Source organism: Phalacrocorax carbo, chromosome 5, assembly GCF_963921805.1.
Source record: "Phalacrocorax carbo chromosome 5, bPhaCar2.1, whole genome shotgun sequence".
Taxonomy (NCBI): Eukaryota; Metazoa; Chordata; class Aves; order Suliformes; family Phalacrocoracidae; genus Phalacrocorax; species Phalacrocorax carbo.
The window spans coordinates 14,629,959-14,650,185 of NC_087517.1; the positions used below are offsets into that span (position 1 = coordinate 14,629,959).

The 20,227-nt window shown below is 42.4% G+C and overlaps 1 protein-coding gene across 7 annotated transcripts in view; it reads right to left on the minus strand.

Moving 5' to 3' along the window:
- Positions 1-2,900: 2,900 nt before the first annotated feature.
- PTPN4 (protein tyrosine phosphatase non-receptor type 4) overlaps positions 2,901-20,227 on the minus strand; it is a 175,964-nt gene continuing 158,637 nt past the window's right edge. For 6 of the 7 annotated variants that reach the window (XM_064451253.1, XM_064451252.1, XM_064451260.1 and 3 more), the window contains 10 exons: positions 15,281-15,447; positions 14,631-14,725; positions 9,221-9,349; positions 8,590-8,651; positions 7,824-7,934; positions 7,161-7,254; positions 6,151-6,228; positions 5,271-5,312; positions 4,739-4,872; positions 2,901-3,890 (listed from right to left, as the gene is read on the minus strand). In XM_064451253.1, the coding sequence (XP_064307323.1) occupies positions 3,833-3,890; positions 4,739-4,872; positions 5,271-5,312; positions 6,151-6,228; positions 7,161-7,254; positions 7,824-7,934; positions 8,590-8,651; positions 9,221-9,349; positions 14,631-14,725; positions 15,281-15,447 (970 nt within the window). In that variant the 3' untranslated portion in view covers positions 2,901-3,832. The remainder of the gene's footprint in view (positions 3,891-4,738; positions 4,873-5,270; positions 5,313-6,150; positions 6,229-7,160; positions 7,255-7,823; positions 7,935-8,589; positions 8,652-9,220; positions 9,350-14,630; positions 14,726-15,280; positions 15,448-20,227) is intronic. The other variant, XM_064451254.1, reaches the window with a different exon arrangement.

Below are 20,227 nucleotides of genomic sequence, written 5' to 3' on the forward strand. Positions count from 1 at the left end.
CCACGACCGATTACCAGGTAAGTAGTTATTTTATGTCATATGACTTACCTAATACTAAATCCCCTTACCAATGAAGTGAAGAACAGATTCCCTTAGTTCAGGAGTATGAGGGCCTGACCTCCCACGTTTTAATGTTTCAAAAGCATGTAAGAGCACTGCCACATACTCGGCACGTGCCGACCCTCGCGTCCCGTCCTGTTGGACTAGGTGGGCGAGACTGAAATGCAGTTCTAAGATCCAGCATCACCCTGAGATATGGGCTGGGGTTCACTTCTTACTGTACATATTGAGATTATATAAAGTATTTTACTCCAATCACAGAGTGTGACTGGAATAAACTAACTTTCAGATCAAATCACTCATGTTTTTAGTGTAAGTTATAATTTTTTAATTATGGTGTTAAAAAGCTTCCACCTTTGATCCGCCTTACATGCATGCAGAGCAAGGGGTACCAGGCTGGTTAACGAGGACAGGTGGATAACTTTGTTAGGAAACAAAATGGAACTTTTTTTTAAATGAGGGAGCAGGCTTTTTCCAAGTGACTGCAACAGAACGAGCATTTACTCGTTCCTGTCAACTCTCACAGCCTTTAAGCGGTTGGCAGACCTGCCAACATCCTGACACCAGATTCACACACAAGTTTTATTTATAAATCTTTTAAAATAAATACCAAAAAAATAAACTTTTAGAGGATGACTGGACCTTAAAGCCAATCAATCGTCTAGCAATGGTGAGAAAACCCCTTTTTCTCAGTGTCACACAGGCATTAACTAATACTTTCTAACACCAACTGCAGGAACCACACCACCTATTTGTGTTTGATCAAACATGGGTGATGAGTAGTGCTATGTTACCCGTCAGCCAGTCCCAATACAACATGATACCTAGAGTTTTAAAGCAAAACAGTGATGCAAAACTACAGGATGTTCAGGTACCTGCCTCTGGGCCTGTTCTGGCCACATAACTGTGGCGCCTTAGTCTCGCCGGGCTCCCTCTATAAACAATGATTTGGAATAGCTGAAGCAGCTACACTGAGGTAAACGTCACTGGGAAGAGTTGGGTTTGCAGCCCCAAATCTGCAAGACATTGCAAGTCCCCGATTTAATGGTTGAAGGTTTTGAATTTTTAAATAGTTTCAAGCATTAGTCCTCTGAAAATGTAGGAAAACCTTGTGCCTTGAAAATTCTGTGTGTGCTCACATGTGTGTAAATACAGCATCCCCCTCCGATCCCCACTATCCCGACCGTGCGAAATAACAGTTGGCTACTTGGATCCATTTAGATTTTAGGGGGACACACTCACCACACATGTTATTTACTTGTTATGTGCTGTATGTGACTGCTCGGGAGGGATCCAGGGGTGGATTCAACATGCGGTGCTAGAAAACCGGAAACTTGTGATTCCTCTTTTGTGAGGGATTCAAGCTAACAGTTCACAGAGCTCCTGAACCCAATGGCAAGAGTCAAATACCAAACATGCCTTAAAGAAAACGCTACTGCATTCTGTCTATTTACAAACCCAACACATGTAGCTGGTGAATGCCAGCTCAGCTACTGAGCAAACAGATCAATAGCAAGTGCCAAGTTTCCCCACACAGTCCTGGCTTTGTGCAGGAAGCAGGCTGTTGCAGCCACAGCTTCCCTCTTCCTGCAGGAACTTTGCTGGCAACTGTATTATTAATCCAGATTAAGACATTTGATATTTGTGCCAGGAACCTTCTACATTTTAACATGCAATAAGGCTCAGACTTAAATGTTTTTAAAAAGCCAGTACTCAGCTGGAAGTAACAGCAACAGAGCTGCACAGCTGGCGAACAGAAACACTCCACCCGATCCAGAAGAGCAGCTGGCCTCTGGCTGGCCGTGCGGGGAGCGGGGATCCTGCCTGCGCAGGGCTTTAGGCGCTGCATGGAGGGGGCACCTGAAACGCCTGCCACCCATTTTGACTCCTGGTTCTTGAGGCAATGGCTACAAGTCGTTGTCTGCAGAGTCAACTCTGGTGTCAGTCTTAAGAGCTCCCCGTGGTTTCTGTGTTTCTCTATTAAGGCCTCGGGGGTTTTGAGGAGTGGCAGTGGGCCACGGAAATACCACGTGGCTTCTTCCTTAACACTCTCATTCAGCACCTTGCAAACAAGAGCACAAGAGCAGCAGTAAGAATGCCCTAGTCTGGAAGGAGCAGCCTAGGCGGGCACCAGCTTGCTTGCACAACCCACAGAGATTTGGTCCAAATCTTTGTCTGCGCTGAGAAGCGCGCAGGCAGCCGGTGCAGAAATGAAGTTGTGCATACAGGTTTCAGAACCAACTTTCACATTTAAAATGGTTTCTGAGAACCGCATGTATATAAACATTTACAAAGAGCAGCACTTCAGACAAGATCCTCCCGCCCCAGTCACGTGTACAAACCTCTTCCTAAGAAAAAAAGATCCCAGTTGTTTCATTTGTGCTTCCCCATTGGATGTGGAGTTCATCGTCAGGCTTCTGTATTTCTCCTCCCTCTGACTCTGCACTGACCTTTTTCACAGGCTGTATCCCCAGGGTCCATGTGCTCACCTCCACATGTCCACATAAGGGTCCTGCTGCCCAGGACTCAAACGATCTCTCACATATTGTGTCCTGTACTTCAGCTGAGTACCACAAGGCCCTCACCAGCTCTGTGCAGTGTGCTCCTGCAAGTGCTCCTACCTTCCTTCTACAAAGTGAACTGCTCACAGGAACTTTTCATCTTTTTTCCTGTTTTCACCTTATTCTTTCTATTCTTTGTTCCACATACAACTATTAGATGACACTTGAAGAGGATTCGAGGTGGTGTTAAGAACTGATCTAGTTCTACCCCCATGCCACTAACATACCTGGTAAGTATTCCCAAAGCACAGCATCTGGAAACAACACCCAGAAACAGGATGACCAGAAACAAAATTCTTTTCCTTCCTAGTCATATATGACAACAAAACTAACCAATAAGCAGTTCCCGGAGTAAGCCTTACTCATACTCTCACTGTTCAGCATTTAAAACACACATACCTCTAGCCTAAAATGCATGTATTTGCATCATAGAGGAAGTGAGATAATCAGTGTCCAAATGCGGGACCTCTGCTGTATTCTGCTAATGCTATAAGGTGTTTGGCAGGTTAATTTTCCTTTTCCTGGTTGCAATGAGCAGCTCAAATCCAGTCAATGTAGTTGGTCACTGACGGACTAGATTTTCATTCTTTCCAGGAACTGTAACAAGAGGTGCAAGGATTATTAAGGGGTTTAAGGCCGAAAAGGAGAGCATGTGTGATAAAACAAAGGAAAAACAGAGGGAATAATCACACAGAAAACATCCGTGGCCGTATGGAACAGCCATCACTGCTGTGAGCCACCGAACATAGCGTGGCCACAAGGTGGCCCTACAAGTCCTCTTAATCTCCCCAGTATTACCCTACAGAGGTCAGGGATACTGTGCTCGCACGCTGCACAGCCAAGATCACAGTGAACGCCTTCCATTAACACTTGGGAGGCAGCACAGGGTAAGTAAGACTAAACCTAGCTTGAGCAGAACACAACTAGATTCTGTTCCTCACATTCAGAACTAGCTCCAGTGTGGTATTTCACTTCTCCTGAGGGAGAAGATCAAACGTGCGTGTGGTTTTATATCCCGGTTTAGACCGTAATTCCAGTTAGATTGCAATAAATGTAGAAGCCTCCTCCTGGATCCTAGCAAACCGGCTGGCTGTTTGACTCCCATTCAGCAAGAGTTTGATCCCAAGCAAGTCTTTTGGAAGGATCCCTTGGAGATGTGTTAGAAGATTTGAGTTTTTACAAGGTAGGAAGTGCAGAAACTTCTCCTCCTCCTAGAGTTCAGTGGTGAGTAAACATTTCGTTCTTAGTGTAGCATCCTCAGTAACTGGGCTAAAGGGGAAAAAAAAACATGAGGCCCTGTAAATACACTCCTCCAAAAGATCTGCCATGATGGATTAAAAAAACCAGAAAAGGATTAATAATGTCCCAAAGAGCATTAATGGCTGTTCCCCTCGAAATTTGACGAGACCAATGGACAACCTTTCCAACACAACTGCAGAAGAGCAAATGATCAATTTCACAGAGTGCAGCAGCGGCACCATTGCCACCCGCATCCGCACTGTAAGCGGTTCACTGAAAGGCCTGATCGTCACTGCCATCATTCTGCCTCACCAGCGTGGCAGAATGGAATAGCGAGGAGAAAGGTTTCTACAGGTTCTGTTCTCTGACTTCCTTACTGCTTGGAAATAACTGGGGACATCCCCACTCTGTCCCTGCCAATCCCCTGACAGGTACTGAAACACTGTGAAGAGATTGCTCAGAAAATTCATTTCTACCATGACTTTAGTCCAGTACTAGAACATGTTAGTAGGTAAGGAAAGAAACTGAAGTGAAACGATAATTTAAAAGAATTACTCAATTTTATAGCACTTACAATGACAACAGGCTTGCCTCCAACTCCAGCTAAATTTGTATGCTTTGTTCCTTTGCTTACTTGAGTTAAAAAATATGTTTTCTTACCCTTCAATGTTATATAAAAATATACATGCATCAGCTGCTCTTTTTATTTGTAACGTTTCAAATGCTATAAAGTGAGACAGAACTATAGTTTATAAGCACAACAAAACAAGGCACTGTGTCTAAGTGACCACTCTAGCTATCTAAGTGGAAGTAGTAAGAGCACATACTTCCTTTCCACCCCCTACAGATCTCTGCAGTGAGTGCTGAGGAGAACTTACCTTGCAAGGACTTCACATGCCTGCTGGGATGGTGGCAAGCCAGCTGATGACAACAGAGTCTCCGTGCTGCCTTTCACTGCCTTCATAGCTAAGGCAACATCATTTCCCAAAGGCCCATTGGAAATCAGTCCAGTCTGAATTGAGGAGAATGAAACAGAAAACTGAAATAAAGACCTGCCAGGACAGGGCAAGCTGATTTTTCAGTATTATTTATTTATAACAGTAAAAACTAAGGTTCATCAAGTTCCAGGGTGGGCTTCACTAAATGCAAGTTCTTAAAGAAACTTTACGGCATTTACCCACAATGTAACACAGCAAAAATTAAGTTTAAATATTAACAGGATATGTACGTTGTTTGTTTTACTCCAGCGGAGTTAGTTTGCTTTATTTTTGGTCTGGTACCTTATTTTATGGGTTTTCAACTTATTACAAATTATTATATTTTACTATTTTACTTGAGCTCCTGTTTTTTAATCATGACAAAAGCTTTCTTTTTTTCTTTTTTTTGTTAAGGAATGGTCAAATAACTCACTGGCACTATCCACCTCGGTGTTATCGTGGGCTGGGAACACACCTACGAAATGCAAACAAATGCTTATTAGAAAAGGTTGGGAGTAGCTGAGAACATCCTCAAAACAATATTGCCTCACAAAACCATCTTGGGTATTTGTCCATGTCTTTGAACCATGTGAGTGCTTAGCTACAGATGATGTGACTCTGTACCAAAAGGTAAGTGGCACCCACACAGCACACAGCTAACACCTGCTCGCTCGCAGAAACTCGAGGGTAGCAGTTTCAGCACAGCGCTCCCTTCCAAAAGGCAACTGAACCCATTATTTTTTTCTCCTTTGCGGACAAAGTTAACGGAGAGCGTGCTTCTGTGAACAGCCTAAAGGGCTTACTCCTTCCCCTTTTTTTCGGTGCATGCAACATAACTCCTTTTTCGCCAGCACAGATTGTAAGAGATTTTTTTCTATATAAAAGGGTTTATTTGTATTAAAAGTTTAATTTTCAAGTATTTATTTTATATATATACACACAGACACACGTATATGTCTGTGTGTGTTTATACACATTTACATATAATTTCTGAAGTTTCATATATACCGAAAAGCCTGAGACGCAGGCTGGCACTTGCAGGTGTACTAAAATAAGACACAGGCTCTTGTGGCACAGATACAAGTTAACTCTTCAGATTCCTTCACTTCCGTTCCAAAGCTGTAGGAACTACAACCCTGCGCCAGCCACCCTTCACGTAGGGGGGCATGTAGGCAGTGATCCAGGTCAACCACCGCTCCACTCTACTGCAGCAGATCCAAGCCTGGCGGGCAGGTACTAAAGCCAGAGGAGAGTTTATGAGTAAAAACCACTGTATGCGTGAAGGAAGAAGTTTGGTTTTGAAATACATTTACCCGAGGCGTGGCTTCTGTAAAGTCAATTAGATTCTCTGTCAATGATGTTAAGGAAACGTCCTGGTCATCTGGAGTGCTCTATGGAATAAATCAGTTTTGAATTGAATTCCCAGTAGTAACCAGATAGGTCTGCTGAATGCTCTAGAGTCTTCCCAAGTTAAAGAACAGTGTCCTTAATGAACACCGCTGTTTATCAGGTCTGTCTTCTCAAATCTTTCCACGTGACCTTTTTTTATAACCTGTTCATTTCACTTATTCTCATCAACGTACTGGAAACAATGTCATTGCCATATAAGCTGTGAAACTGTCCCATTCTCCTGTGGGCAGATGGGGGGGTACTGCACCACTCGACAAGAAGGTCAGCAAGGTCTGAGAACTCAGTATTTGAACTCAGAAGATGAAATTGATTATTAGCCAATGGGATCGACTACATCACACTGGTTTGGAGGGACAACAGCTAAAGGGCATGGTGCTTTAGTGATCCAGAATAACCCCTCAGTCTACCAAAGTAACAGCAGAGTCCAACGTGGGACTCCTCTTTTCTTTGGGAGAGAGACAGAGGGAAGTTGACCCCTGAATTACTGTGTGCATTTCAGGGAGTTCAGTTAAAAATTACCTTATCCTTAAGGTAACCAGAACACAACAATTAAACATTTAGATTTAAACTTTTCCCTCTGTTGTTATTTTGATAGGAATTGCCTAGGTCAGAATTTCATCTTGGAGCATCACATCAGTGGGATATAACAGGCTCCCCACAAGCACGAGGAAAATAGTCAGCTTAGAAAAATAAGTGTTAGGCAAAAGAACCTGAAAGGACACTCAGAAATGGCCTCTGGAGAGATCTGTACAGTGTCCCTGTCTGCTCCAGAAAGCGCTCTTTGGCATTCACCAACAACTGGTATTCATTGAGTTATGACAGGCATGCAGCAAGGTCTGCTGCGCTTGCCTGGAGGCATCAGTAGCTCAGAATGTGACACACAGAAACCTTCCAGGCTGACAGGTGGTGGTACCTTTGAAACAGCAGCCGCCTCAGCTGGAGCCAGACTAGCTGGAATCAGCAGGTCCTCATGGTTAGAGGCAGCGTTGTCCTCATTTAATGCATTACTGAAAGGAGAAAACATTCTCATGAGCACACTGCCTGGATAGCATGAAACAGTGCTGTTTCCCTGATAGCTCAGCCCAAAAACTCTACACCAGTTCCATGTGAGGCAGACAAAAGACTGGTGTTTGTAAGTATGCTGAAGTAAATGCCTTCCAACTCCCGCCGCAGATTACTGCTCTCTTTCATAGTTTCAGCTACAGCTGCGTATAGACCCAACAGGATCAATGTCTTCTGTCTCAAAGGAGCTTCTTCGGCCCCTGTTTCTGATTCACCTGAAGCCTTCCCTGCCATCCTCTTACCTTCCTCTTTAGAGCCAGGGGAAGCAGGATGTCAGACATTTCAGTCGTTCCAGAAGATGAGAGATTTGCTTACTGCTTGCTAGGATACTCACCCCGAGGCCTGGCCTACACTGACTAACTGTTGCAACAGTAATTAAAGGTGCATCGGCAAACCTGCTTACTTAGATGTAGCCTAAACGCTCAGCAACTGTTCCTCATCTTTTCAGACCTGTTCATGATAATGTCCACATGGTTCCCTTACCCCAGAAACATGTTTCTCCTGAATCACTTACAGAACAAAGGTGTTTGAGGCAGGGATTGCTTTCAGCAGCTCTCTTGTGTCTTGAAATACTGGACTGGTTGCTGGAGGACTACTCTGTGTTTTGCCTGACTGGAGAATGTTCCTGGCACAACACAACAAAAAAAAAAACAAAAACCCCAAGGTACAACCTTCCACAGAAAGCTGTTCATGAATCGCTTGTTACAGCATATTTCTGAGATCGCTAGGTGTGCGTTTTATTCAATATCCCCATGTGCTCTTTGAGGTCCAACACATGCTCGTCCTCACAAAATGGTCAGAAAATCACATGTTGTAAGCCTTTAACTTTTTCAATGCCTGAAATCCCACTGGAACTAGCAATCACTTGAGATTCAGTAATTCTCAGGAAATCAACTGTCAGTGTCAGGCTTTTGTACACATTTTTCTTCTCTCCACTAGAAAACAGCTACTGTAGGCTGACCCATCCCCTCTCCTCACACTGCAGCTGTTCACAGGTCAGAAGTAACTATAGTGGCTGAAGCTGCTGTTGGAACAATGTTTATTGAATTGAAGTATGGGAGAATAAAGAGTATCTGGACTACCTTGTATATAATAAAACTTAGCAGCTACAGTGCTTGCTGCTTTTAATTTTAAAAACACTTCACACTCACCAGGTTAAGCTGCACTATGGAAGGTAAAATGCAGTGATCACTGACGCACTGAAAGAGCACTGAACCGCAGGTTCTCAGTGCTGTATTTAAGTACCCAGATCACATGTTTCTTCCAAATCTATTCAGTACCTGGCAGCAGCATCCTGAATACTGGAATTCTTGGCACCTGTCAGGCTGTCTTCTCTTATGATCTGAGAGGGGAAAAAATGAACAATGATGTACATTTCTGATACCTGTTTCCATCTTGTGTCATTTTGAGACTCACAGAAGAGCCTAGCGCCTCCCTCCCAGCACAGAAGCGTGGCATTCATCTACTGCTCAGGGACTTCACAACAATTCTACATGAAAACTTCAGTGCCGCGATAAAAATAATTCACCAACGTAGCCAAATAAAATACCATTATTTGCCACAGAATTTACTATAACATGGTAGAAGAATAGCCTTAGTCACAGAATAATTTCTTGGCTAGAAGGCAACCTTTGGAGCTTATCCAGCTCAATAACCACTCAAACCAGGGCTCGTTCAGGGCCTTGTCCAGTTATGTGTTGAGTATGACCAAGGTTGGAGATTCCTCCTTGGGCAACCGTCCCAGTACTGGACCACTATTATGGTGAAGAAAGGCTGAAAGGCTCTCTTACTCTGCCTTGGACTTTGGCTCTTGGAGCACCCTTACCTGCAGGGCACCTTCTCCAACACCAGACAACTAAATAGAAATAAAACATTTGAAAACCTCATAGCCCTTCGCAGTTGAGCATTTACCTTGTGCCCTGCTTCTGCCTGGGCCTTCAGGATATTGCTTTTGATATCTGCTGGAAGCCACGCTGCTGCTGCGGTTGGGCTCTCCATTGCATTGTTAAGACATTTATCTGTCAACTTAACCACTTCATCCTAGACACGAAAGAATCTTTATTAGAAGCAGTTCCTGCATAGAAAAGTCTGGGCTGAAGTTTATTAACATCTTTAAATAACAACAAGGCTCTGAGTGAGAGAAAGGTCAGCAGATTTGTACTGGAACAAAAAAAAAAAAAGGCAGTTTTGTCCTTTATTTTGAAACACAGTTCAAAACTGAGTTTTTTTGTTCTTTTTCCCAAAGAAAAAGGAAACTTTTTTACCTTAGTAAAAGAAAAGAACAAAAAGGTATTTGTTCGAACTTCAGTAAAGTCACAGCAAAATATAAAGTAAAAAAGCACAATGCTTAAAAGTGGAGATGCAAGCTGCTATGCTAAAAATACAGCATGCAAGAACGGATGCGGACCCTAAATTTGCAGCCTCATTTACTGATAGGAGATCAATGTAGCAGCCATCATATTACATCATATCAGTATAGCCTAACTATAAGTTGATAATTTAGTCTCAACTGCAAGTGGGGAATATTTTTACCTTAAAGTCCACTTATAAATTAGAACAACAGTTTAACATGCTATTGGCCACCTCTGCCATCACTGATTATCCCAGAGCAACTGGCAGCCAGATACATAATGAAGACAATTAAAAATGAGATACCTTTCACTACAGTATATTTCATTATGTGAACTGCACTTCTTAATTATAAAATGTTAATTAAGCATTCAATCTACTAATTACTATTTGATTAGTGACAGAAGTTAATTAACTGAGTGGTAACTAAACCTTGTGACCTTTCTTCTCGGGGTATGACTCAGCAGGGGGAGACAGAGTCCTGCTTTCCCCGCCATATGCCACCCTCCCAGCTAAGGCAGGCTCTCTCCTGGAGGCAAGCGCTGCGCTCCTGCAGCACGCCCCGGAGCAGGCACAGTCCTGCTGCACTCCTACTTGCACGAACTGCAGCGTGTCCAGAAGAAATGAAGCCCACCGCATAGAGAGAGAGCAGGGGAAAGAAGTTAAGAGGTGAACACCTGGCCCCAGCACACAGCCCTCCATCCACTTCTAGCTTTTTGCATTCACTGGAAACGCTAGTGAGAACTTGTGGGTGTTTGGTCTTTAGAGATGGGGAAAAAACACTACTACTTCTTGTCTCCCTCTAAATCACCTTCTGGGGTGTCCAAATAGGAACTTACAAGACTATCTACAGGAGAACCCATTTTGAAATTTTGACCCCAGCCAGCAAACTCTGCAAAATATTCGAGGGTCACTCTCAACATAAAAAGCTATGAGGACCAACCACCCGTATGGCTAATGACTACTGCTAGCAGCTATTAAGAGATGCACAGTCACATAACTCATGAAGGCTAACAATTAATTATTAAACATTTATGTGTATTTATTTGAGAGAAGCGGCTGGAACTGCCAAAATCTGGAATAACTAAAACTGAGTTGTTATTATTTGTACAGTTGCAGTACCCAACTGTGATAATCCTTAAATCCTTGCACTGGACTTCACTGAACCAGATGCTGTATATAACATCCCTGCACAGAGTTTCTAATGCATTATTCCAGTACCAGTAAGTACAGTAGATTGGATTATTTTAAATGAGCACATCAGTACACTGGTGCTTTAAGCACCACGGTGTGGTTTAACTTCCTCTCAGCTTCCTCCACGTGAACAATCAGTTTAATTAGGTCACTTTAGTCTATTAGTGATTAGATTCCCAACTTTTGAAAAGTTTGGTATTATTAAGAAACATTTCAATATAATCAAGTATAAGTTCTATACCACCAAGGAAATATTTCCATCAACACTAGAGACATGTTTCTCAATCTTTTCTATTCAGTGCTTGAAAAAACATTGCTGTTTTACTGGTTTTTTTAATGGAAAGAGCATGTAGCCAGAGGGGAAAGCATTTGGCACCTGAAAACACCTCAAGATATCTAATTTACAAGACATTTCAGTTGTTCACATAAAACAGTAAAGCTGTTGGGGTTTGTCAACGTTCTAGCTTGTTACAAATTTTTATTGTTTCCATGTACGAGACAGAACTGTATTTGTACTCTATTCTTCAATCAAAACACGGAGCTAGGCAGTGATGTAAAAAGGGAAGGAATGATTAAAGGCAGCAGCAGGGCATGCGATCCCAATCCTTTGTGCTTTTGAGCAGCCTTCCTGGCACCACTGAAAATCACTTTGTACAGGGAGATGGAGGCACATTTTGGAGCAGCTTCCATGTGTTTACAGATCACAACAAATTCAGAAGAAGAAAACCCTCACGTCCTTGCAGCCTTCGAACACGGTGAACTTTTTATTGTTTATTTCACTTCAGCAGCTGATGAAAGTGGAGCATTGGTGTATTTAAGAGCTATTTGCTCTCTTTTGTCAGATCTGGTCACTGTGCTAGTAAAAGCCCGGAAAGGACAAAGTCACATTCTTCCATCCCAACAGATTTTGGCAGGGAGCATCCATGAAGAATGAAGCCATTCATTCCCCCCTTCCCACTTCTCATTCTAGAAAAAATTCTCTTTTTCTCTAAAAGAACACAGACAGCTAGATAAATATTCCCCTATCAAAGAAATCAATCAAGGCTGATTGATTGCAAGTACAGAATTACGTAAAGATGATTGTCAGGGTGTCTCTGACCCCGATGGAAAATAGTTAAAGGTTTTTAATTAACAAAGCTGAAGCGAGCAGTTCGTTGGCATTTGACAGTGTTGCTCACGAAGTTCAGTATGAAGCTTTGCCTTCACAAGCAGAAAGCTCATGCTTTCCCCCAGTGCATTTTACCAAACCTTTTATGCACTGCAACTGTTTCTACAAAGCTTGGTATCTTATGCACTGGTAAAACTTAAGGTAGATGAGAGATGCTGAAATTTTTAATCACACTTTCAGAGAGAGGACTGTAACACAGCATTCATCTGAAGTAACAGCAAGCTCCAGGATCTAAGCTCACTGCAAGGTTTTAGTGTATATATTGCAGTCAGAAAAAAATGCCATAAACACCTCTTTTAGAAATAGATTAAGAACAGAAGTAAGTGCAGGAGGACAGCCAATGTGTACGCTTTGTAATAAACGCCATAAATGAAAATTTATGTTTTTTCCTAAAGCAGCCTTCAAAAGCAAGAAACAAAGTGCTTTTAGTAGTTATTCTTAGGTCACTCTTTTCAGGACTCATTTCCGAACCTTTAACCTTCATCTCTAATCACAGCTGGGTGCGCTCATTTGGTGCTACTGTAACCTTCGTGTCTTTGCAACTTGAAGCATAAAAAACAAAGTATACAGAGACAGTCTCTAATCTTTGTCTACCTTTTTAAACAAACACTCTCAAGTGACCTCTTGGTAAGCTACATCATAGGCTGAAAAGCTTTATTCAATCTTTTCTACCTGAGGAAAACCACTGGTGATCTACTCTTACTTTTTCACAACACAATTTGCACTTCCTTCTTGAAAGCTGAAGTCTCTTCTACCTGAAGAAAGAATCATATTGGCATACTGTTGATTTATACATCATGTATTTCTCAGTTATGCAAACATTCTTGCTCTCTAACCACGTTACAATCACCCAGTATCTCTAACCTCTAATATCCAAAGTTACTTGGCACCTCATATGACAGCAGCTGGGTAACTGTGACTGTACGGTATTGGCAGCTGTTTGTTAGATTAGCTCATTACAGGAATCTTATCTTGCTTACTATATATCAGGCACGACTTAAAAACCACTAAGACACTTTTGCTCCGTTCTCTCTAACCAATTAAACATTTTTCCCTTCTCTGAACTAAAATGGAGCTCAACATGCAGAACTATTCTGAAATAAACTGTGTTCATTTGCTTTAGTTTATGCGGAGGAAGTGTTTTGGGGGAACAGGACCTATAGGCTACTGACTAATCTTCTTAGAGACTTGGTAATCTTTGTAATGCACTCACCAAGCAGAGAGGTGCACAAGGCACCAGTCCTTAAAGGGGACATGAGCCAAACAGCCTACAGCACCAAGCACACCAAAGCAGCAGCCTTCTCTCACATGGAGTAGGGGAACAAATGCTCAGGAACAAGCTTAGCCCAAACACGTACTGCTAAACACCTCTCTTGGCACCTGGTTTGTTTTACTATTGAGGTAGCAAGAAAAATCATAGCTGCTTCACTGAAAGTTAGATAAATCCTTGGGCCTCCCTGCAGGTGAGCGTAGTACAAACAGAGTTAACACTACCAGGTGTTTTATGCTCTCTGCTTGTTCAAAACACAATAAAGCACCTACAGCTTTAGCACTGGGGGAAGCAGAGTGAGGGAAAACTAAATTCCAAATTTTTTAAAGCTCATTAAAAAACAAAGAATATCCTGCATGGGTGCAGGTACCCAATAACTGGTCAATCTACGAAAGTTCGCTGCTGTTGAAAGGGAGGATCCTGTCCTCTATATCCCTTCCAGCAGCACTACTTATTTTCACCATGACTCTGGCATTTCTTTGACCCCTTCCATGAACCTATTTAAATAGTGAGTTAACAACTTAAAAAAACAAAACAAAACAAACCCAAAACCCAATACCTTAACAAAAAGTTCAAAACAAAAAAGGCAAAAAATTGTTTGCCATTTTGTAAGCTACATTGGTTCATCAAAACGTGCAATGATTCCTGGAGGTGACAGAGGAGAGAAGGAAGCCTGGGAAGGAAGAGCAGAGAGGAGCAAGGGAGAAGAGAGTCCTCACCTTGTTCAGCGCACTGAGCTTGTACTTTGGCGCAGCTGCCCATGGAAATGCAGCCCGACTTGCTCAAAATGAGAGCACTAAATCAAACCACATCACTCCTCTCTATGTAAACACACAGAGCGCTAACACTGACTTCAGAGAGCAGCTAAAAACTGGTCACTTAACAGGAGGAACAGATCACTAGCAAACGACTCAAAACAAAACGCCAAAACAACATTCTGGGAGGGTTACCAAAGGCAACTGAAAAACACCGGGAAAGCAGCTCACCCCCTCAAAAAAGAGGGTGAACTATGCAACACTGTACATTCAATAACCTACAGATAAAGACAACTGAGGAACATTTCAAGCATTTATGCCTTTTACTCCCACTGATTTTAGAAAATTTCACCAGGCTGCAGTCTGCATACGTGCACATGCACCTCTGCCTCCCACCTTTATCTCACTGCCCTGTCACACACAGGTTCATATATAAAAAAGCCTTTGTATTTCCTTTACTATCCCCTAATATTACTCACTGATATACTTAAAAGTCTTTCAAACGGCCAACGGTAAGTGGACGATTTTTCAGAATTATTTGAACAAAACTCAGTGACTCTGGCAGGAGGAATGAAGCCCAAGTACCTGTACATTTATGTTTACGTTGGGACGTTCAGTTGGCACAGGGCTGCTGCGCTCTGCCTCCAGCTGTTTCAGTTTTAGGAATGTGTCTTCAAATGCTGAAAAAGACAGAAAAGATACATTCTTCCCAATGTCACTGTGGAGTTTTTTGACTTGTAACTTGCGTTCTTCCTGAACGTTAGTTATATGGTTTTAAAGTTGTGGAAAAAAGCACAGGATGGGGGAAGCTACTTGCTCAACCTTCCACACAACTCTAAAGCCTGCAGACTGTATGTACCTAATCACAACACTCTGCAGTCCGGCAAGTTCATCTACCCAGCCACCCCCACAGTGAGCGAGCAAGCAGCAAGAGTGAATTGCTCACATGGTTGCACTTCACTGTGCATTTGTGGCTAAAGTCAGATCCCACAAAGAACTGTGACTTTTCCCTTGTACCGCTGTTCTTGGAAATAAGCTGCTTCCAGTTTAAATGGGGAGAGCTGACTAACTTTGTTGTCCCAGGAGTAGGTAAAACTGTCTTTATGCATACAATCTAAGGGAGCTTTCTAAAACGCTTATGGATTTTTGTAAGGAAGCAACCTCATAAAAACCTTATCAGTTAACTTTGACCCCACATGTCGTGAAAATAGGGAAAAATCTGTAACTTTGCTTACGATCAGCGTCTGCTTTTTCAGCAGCAGTTTCCTTTGTGCCAGGATGAGGGCAACTACCAGCCTCTTCTGAATCTCCTGTTGCCAAGCCAACAACTGGACGGCCTAGGGCATCATCGACACAAGATTCTGGCAACTCCGTGCTGTCTAGCAAATCAACAAGAGGCACGCTGCAAAGGCAGAAAGGCAGGCAGAGATACACAGAAGCATGTTACCAGTCTTCCCGTAACAAGCAAAAGCTTTAACACATGCAATCTCTTTTTTCAAGCTGTCTTCTGGTAACCAGACCCATTCTGTAAACGCTGTTTCAGGTAACTAGTACGCATTGGCTTTCAGTGAGTTTAAAAGAAAAAAAAGGAACATTTCATGTCTGTAGAAGTAACTTCATTACAAAAGAGGTCGACACTGCCTACTGCTTCATCACATAGCATGGATGAAGTGAAGGGAAGGAGGGAAGTTTTTATCCACAAAATACACTTTTTGGCATAAACGTAAGAAATTTTTCTAGCAAACTCAAGGTACACTTTAGGATTTTTACATGAGAAGAAGAAAAGTTAGAGGGAAGGAAGTTGATACTGTTCAGAAAAAGCTATTTGTATCACACTTCACCCAACACAGAGGGCAGAAGGGTGCACTGCAAAGGTCTGCACCAACAGTATGTTATGGTTAGGCATACCTGTAACTAGTTTCAGTTTTATTAACTTGGGAAGAGACATGAATGAAACCTTAGCAGTCACAATATTTTAAGTGAACCACAGCATGTACTCTGTACACTGTTAGGATCACTTGTTTCACTGCCTTAGCTTTCTAATGGAAACGTCTCCATTTTATTCTGTCCTTCCATCTGTATTTACAATGAAAACAGAAAGACAATTACAAAACCAAAAGTTATATGGTGATGCTTATGTTGTGCAAACAGTCAGCAATATCACCTGTCTCTTCAAAGTTCAGGAACAGCTAAAGCTATCCTAACAGCAAACTGTAACCAACACGGAAACAACTGCTGCAGAACAGGATGGTTACATCAGACAACCTGTGCACACAACTGCAGTTTGAGTGTCACCCATTTCAATCAACAATCAACCCTTACATAGAGTTTGGTTGCAATATTGGTTTAAGAAGAAGAAGAAAAAAATCACTTTTGAAAGTCCTGTCCCGAATAAGAGCAATGATTCCAAGAAAGTACCCACCACAACAGAACTTACCCTTATGCACAGACAGACGCTTCCTAAGTTTAGACCAGCCTCTCCCTTATCGCTACCGGGTTAATGCCCCATGCCTCCCTCCAGCCCCTGGAATTTGGCAGCAGTCCTATGTTGTCACTAGAAGCTCCAGGAAGACACTCCTCCCTCCAGCTCAAGCACCCAAAAGAATCCTTCCAATGTTAAATATATCTACCTCTGAAACAGATTACAGGATATCACCGTTTTAGCGCTAATAATGTACGAATCATCTTAAGACAATTAATTGCTGTGAGGCAAACTGAGGTCACTTGCTTGATTCTCTTAATAACCTTGAATAAGAAGGTACTAACAAGGAAGCAAATAATAGGAAACTTTCCAACCTACTGAACAGCCTCTCTGTGCACCACTAGTGGGAAATGGCAAGCAGCAGATAGACTTGCAAAGGGAGAAGCATGGATACATGGAATTTCAATTATTAGAAGTAATAGGCAGGAGTAGATGCTTTTCCAGTTAAGGCAACAAAGAAAGTGAGACTGAATCCAGCACCTTACTACTAGAGGATGCTCATGCATGACAATGAAGATGTTTTATAATCTTCACACAAAGCCAACACTTTTCTTCCTAATTTCTGACAGCTTTCTGTAAATAGCCTCCCAAACGTTTAATATGACAATGAGTATAGGAAGTTCAGATTTTGGCTGCAGCACAGGGGTACCGATGCCATGACATGTCGAAGGAACTAGGTATGAACTCCACACACGAGAGGAGGTGTAGAGCACCAGTAACACTTCTTTTGTGCTGTAATCTTCTAATGCTTTTCTTAGCATTGCAGCACAGTGGAGAGAAAACGAATGAAAAAGGAAACTTATCTTCATTAGAAAATTGCTAGGATAATTACACTAGCCTTTTTCCCCCCTATGACAACTGCAGTAACATTTACTGACAGACGAGAGAGTTGATTAAAAAACTTGCCCACTAGGGATAAGGGCAGTCTTGAAATCTGGTGTCATATTCACATGGCACACTCAACGTCCAGTGTTGCTCCAAAAGCAGCGCACTACTTACATTAAGGTGATGAAAGTTTGTAGAAAACCTTATTGCCATTTGTGCTACAGGATGGAGGACTGGCTCAGGTAGCATGGACAACGGGGGGAAGTCCCTGCAGCTTCACCTCTGCATCACAGCAGGGCCTCAGAGAAACTAAATGAAGTTTAGGCAGACTCAAGAGAAGCCTCCTAAGCCAAGGTTCAAGTAGGAATTGACCCCATTTTGCCTTCAGACCCACTGAAACACCTACTCAACCACCCTGAGATACACAGTCAATGAGAAGAAAGCCATGCTAGGGAGACCACTGGAATTTGCAGGCACAAAAGTTCCCTAAAGAGCATTATATTGTTTGAGGCCACTCAGATTCTTCACCCTCTTCAGAGCACTAGCACGAAGTCTACTATGCAGGCTTCATAAACGGCCAGACTATGGGAGTAAAAAGCACAAGATACTATTTTCATCACTGCACAGAATTTCTGATTTCTCTTGCAAAACACTGATGAACTGTAATGCCAATCGTAAAGGAAATAATAAAAGGCTTTCCAGGAAAAGTAGGACTTCCACACCAGTCAGTGTGCAGTACTCAAGAATGAAATGGGCATTAGCTTTCCACGTTCCTGTATTTGCCCGCATACAAAGGGATATTTGAATTTTGTATAGTAGTAAGTGCCAGGCTTTACGTCTTCAGAATTAACTTCTATCAGCATATTTTAAGAAATATTCCGAGGGAAAAGCTGGTAAATTGTACCAGGAGTTCAGGTCATACAAGTAATTATAAATATAGCAATTATTAAAGGGTTTTAGTGCATGGAAAGGTTTGTCAACCCACTAATAAATCACACAGAAGTATTTACACGCTCAGGGAACTCCCACAGTTAAGAGTTCGCTATTGCATTATCTCTTCTTTTTGCCTGACAAATGTATTGTTATTGGTACGTACCATACAGCATGTAATGCATAACGTGACTGAGAAAGCTGTCACTTACAGAGGGTATGTTGTTCTTTTTTAAAATTTCCTAGTTGAAAAGCAAAACAATACTTCATTCTAGTTTGTGAAATACAATCTGCAAAATACAGTAACTATCTGAGTCTGCTGCAAAAGAGAGAATTCTTTTGCCAGTAATCGAATTTTAAAGAGCGTGGAGCACCACACAAGCTAATTTATTTTTTCAAACTGGCAGGGACACAGAATAGTTTCTCACACTGACTCTGCAAGGCAGTACAACAGTATGAAATTCTTTATTAATTTCCTTAATTCTGGGGCATTCAGTGTTGTACCTGAAGGTAAGAAAAGTAATAAATTTAAGCCTGTCAACTTTTCAGATTTTTTTTTCCTAAACAAAAATGCAAAATATTTAGAAAAAAAGAATTTCATTTTCCTTTTAAAGTGAGGAAAGCAAAAGAAAAAAATCCTGTAAATGGAGACTGTTCACATGCATTCAGTTTCCAGTCAAGCAGGCTGAGTCCCACATTCCAAGACTTCTGCTGTCTCCCATTTGTTTGAAGATAATTCCAAATACTGACATAGCATAATATACACAAGCCAACAACTATGGGAAAGGAAAGAAAACACCCTTAGGAAAAGCTGCTGGCTGCAGGACCTTTGTGGATATTAAGCAAAGATCTGTCACCACCATACTGTTTAGAAAGACATCCATGTGTTTCCTCAGTGCTGTTCCTAGAGCACGTGACTTGACCCTGTAAAAATGCAGCTAGGTGTTGTTGGTACTAGTATGGTGCAACTCCTCTGTCTGCTATCGAGAGCTGTCACTGACCCTAGTGGAAGCCAGGATAGTAATTCTCCCTAGGTCAATGAAGTCACACTAAAATGAGCCCACAGCACAGAGCAAAATCGACCCTCAGGATGTATGCAAGATTCAAAGCCCTATGGCAAAAGCATGCAACAGATACCATACACTAAACCAAATCAATTCTAAAGGCAGATGAACTTCAGGCAAGCAGGATTGCTTCCCCTATCCTGAACCTGAACTAGTTCTGCTGTCACGCTACTACTACTACACACTACTACTTTAGCCACAGCTTTAATTACCAAACTTGTGGTGAATCCCACAGCAGTCCGTGACAGTCAGCACACTGCAGTCACCTGGGACACCCAGCCCTGAACTCAGCACTGGCGAGACACCCTGGAGTGCTGTGCCCAGCTCTGGGCTCCCCAGGACACGAGAGACGGGGACATACTGGAGGGGGTGCAGCAAAGGGCCACAAGGACAATAAAGGGTCTGGAGCACCTGACACTGGAGGAGACGCTCAGATAGCCGGGACTGTTCAGCCTTGACAAAAGAAAGCTCAGGAGGGTCTTATCAATGTGGACAAAAACCTGATGGGGGGAGTAAAGACAACAGCCAGACTCTTCCCAAGGGAGCTGAGACAGGACAAGAGACAATGGGCACAAACTGAAATACAGGAGATTCCACTTAAACAAAAGAACACCCCCCCCCTTTTTTTTTTCTGTGAGGTTGGTTGAACACCAGAACAGGTCGCTCAGAGAGGGTGTGAAGTCTCCATCCTTGGTGATACTCAAAACATGGCTGGCATGCTCCGGAGCAACCTGCTCTACTCGATCCTGCCTTTAGCATGGCGGTGTACTACATGATCCCCAGAGGCATCTTCCAACCTCAACTATTCTTTAACTCTATGCTAGCTACACGAAACGTCTCTGATAACTGAGGAGTCAGTCACTACTTGCAGTGGCTTGACC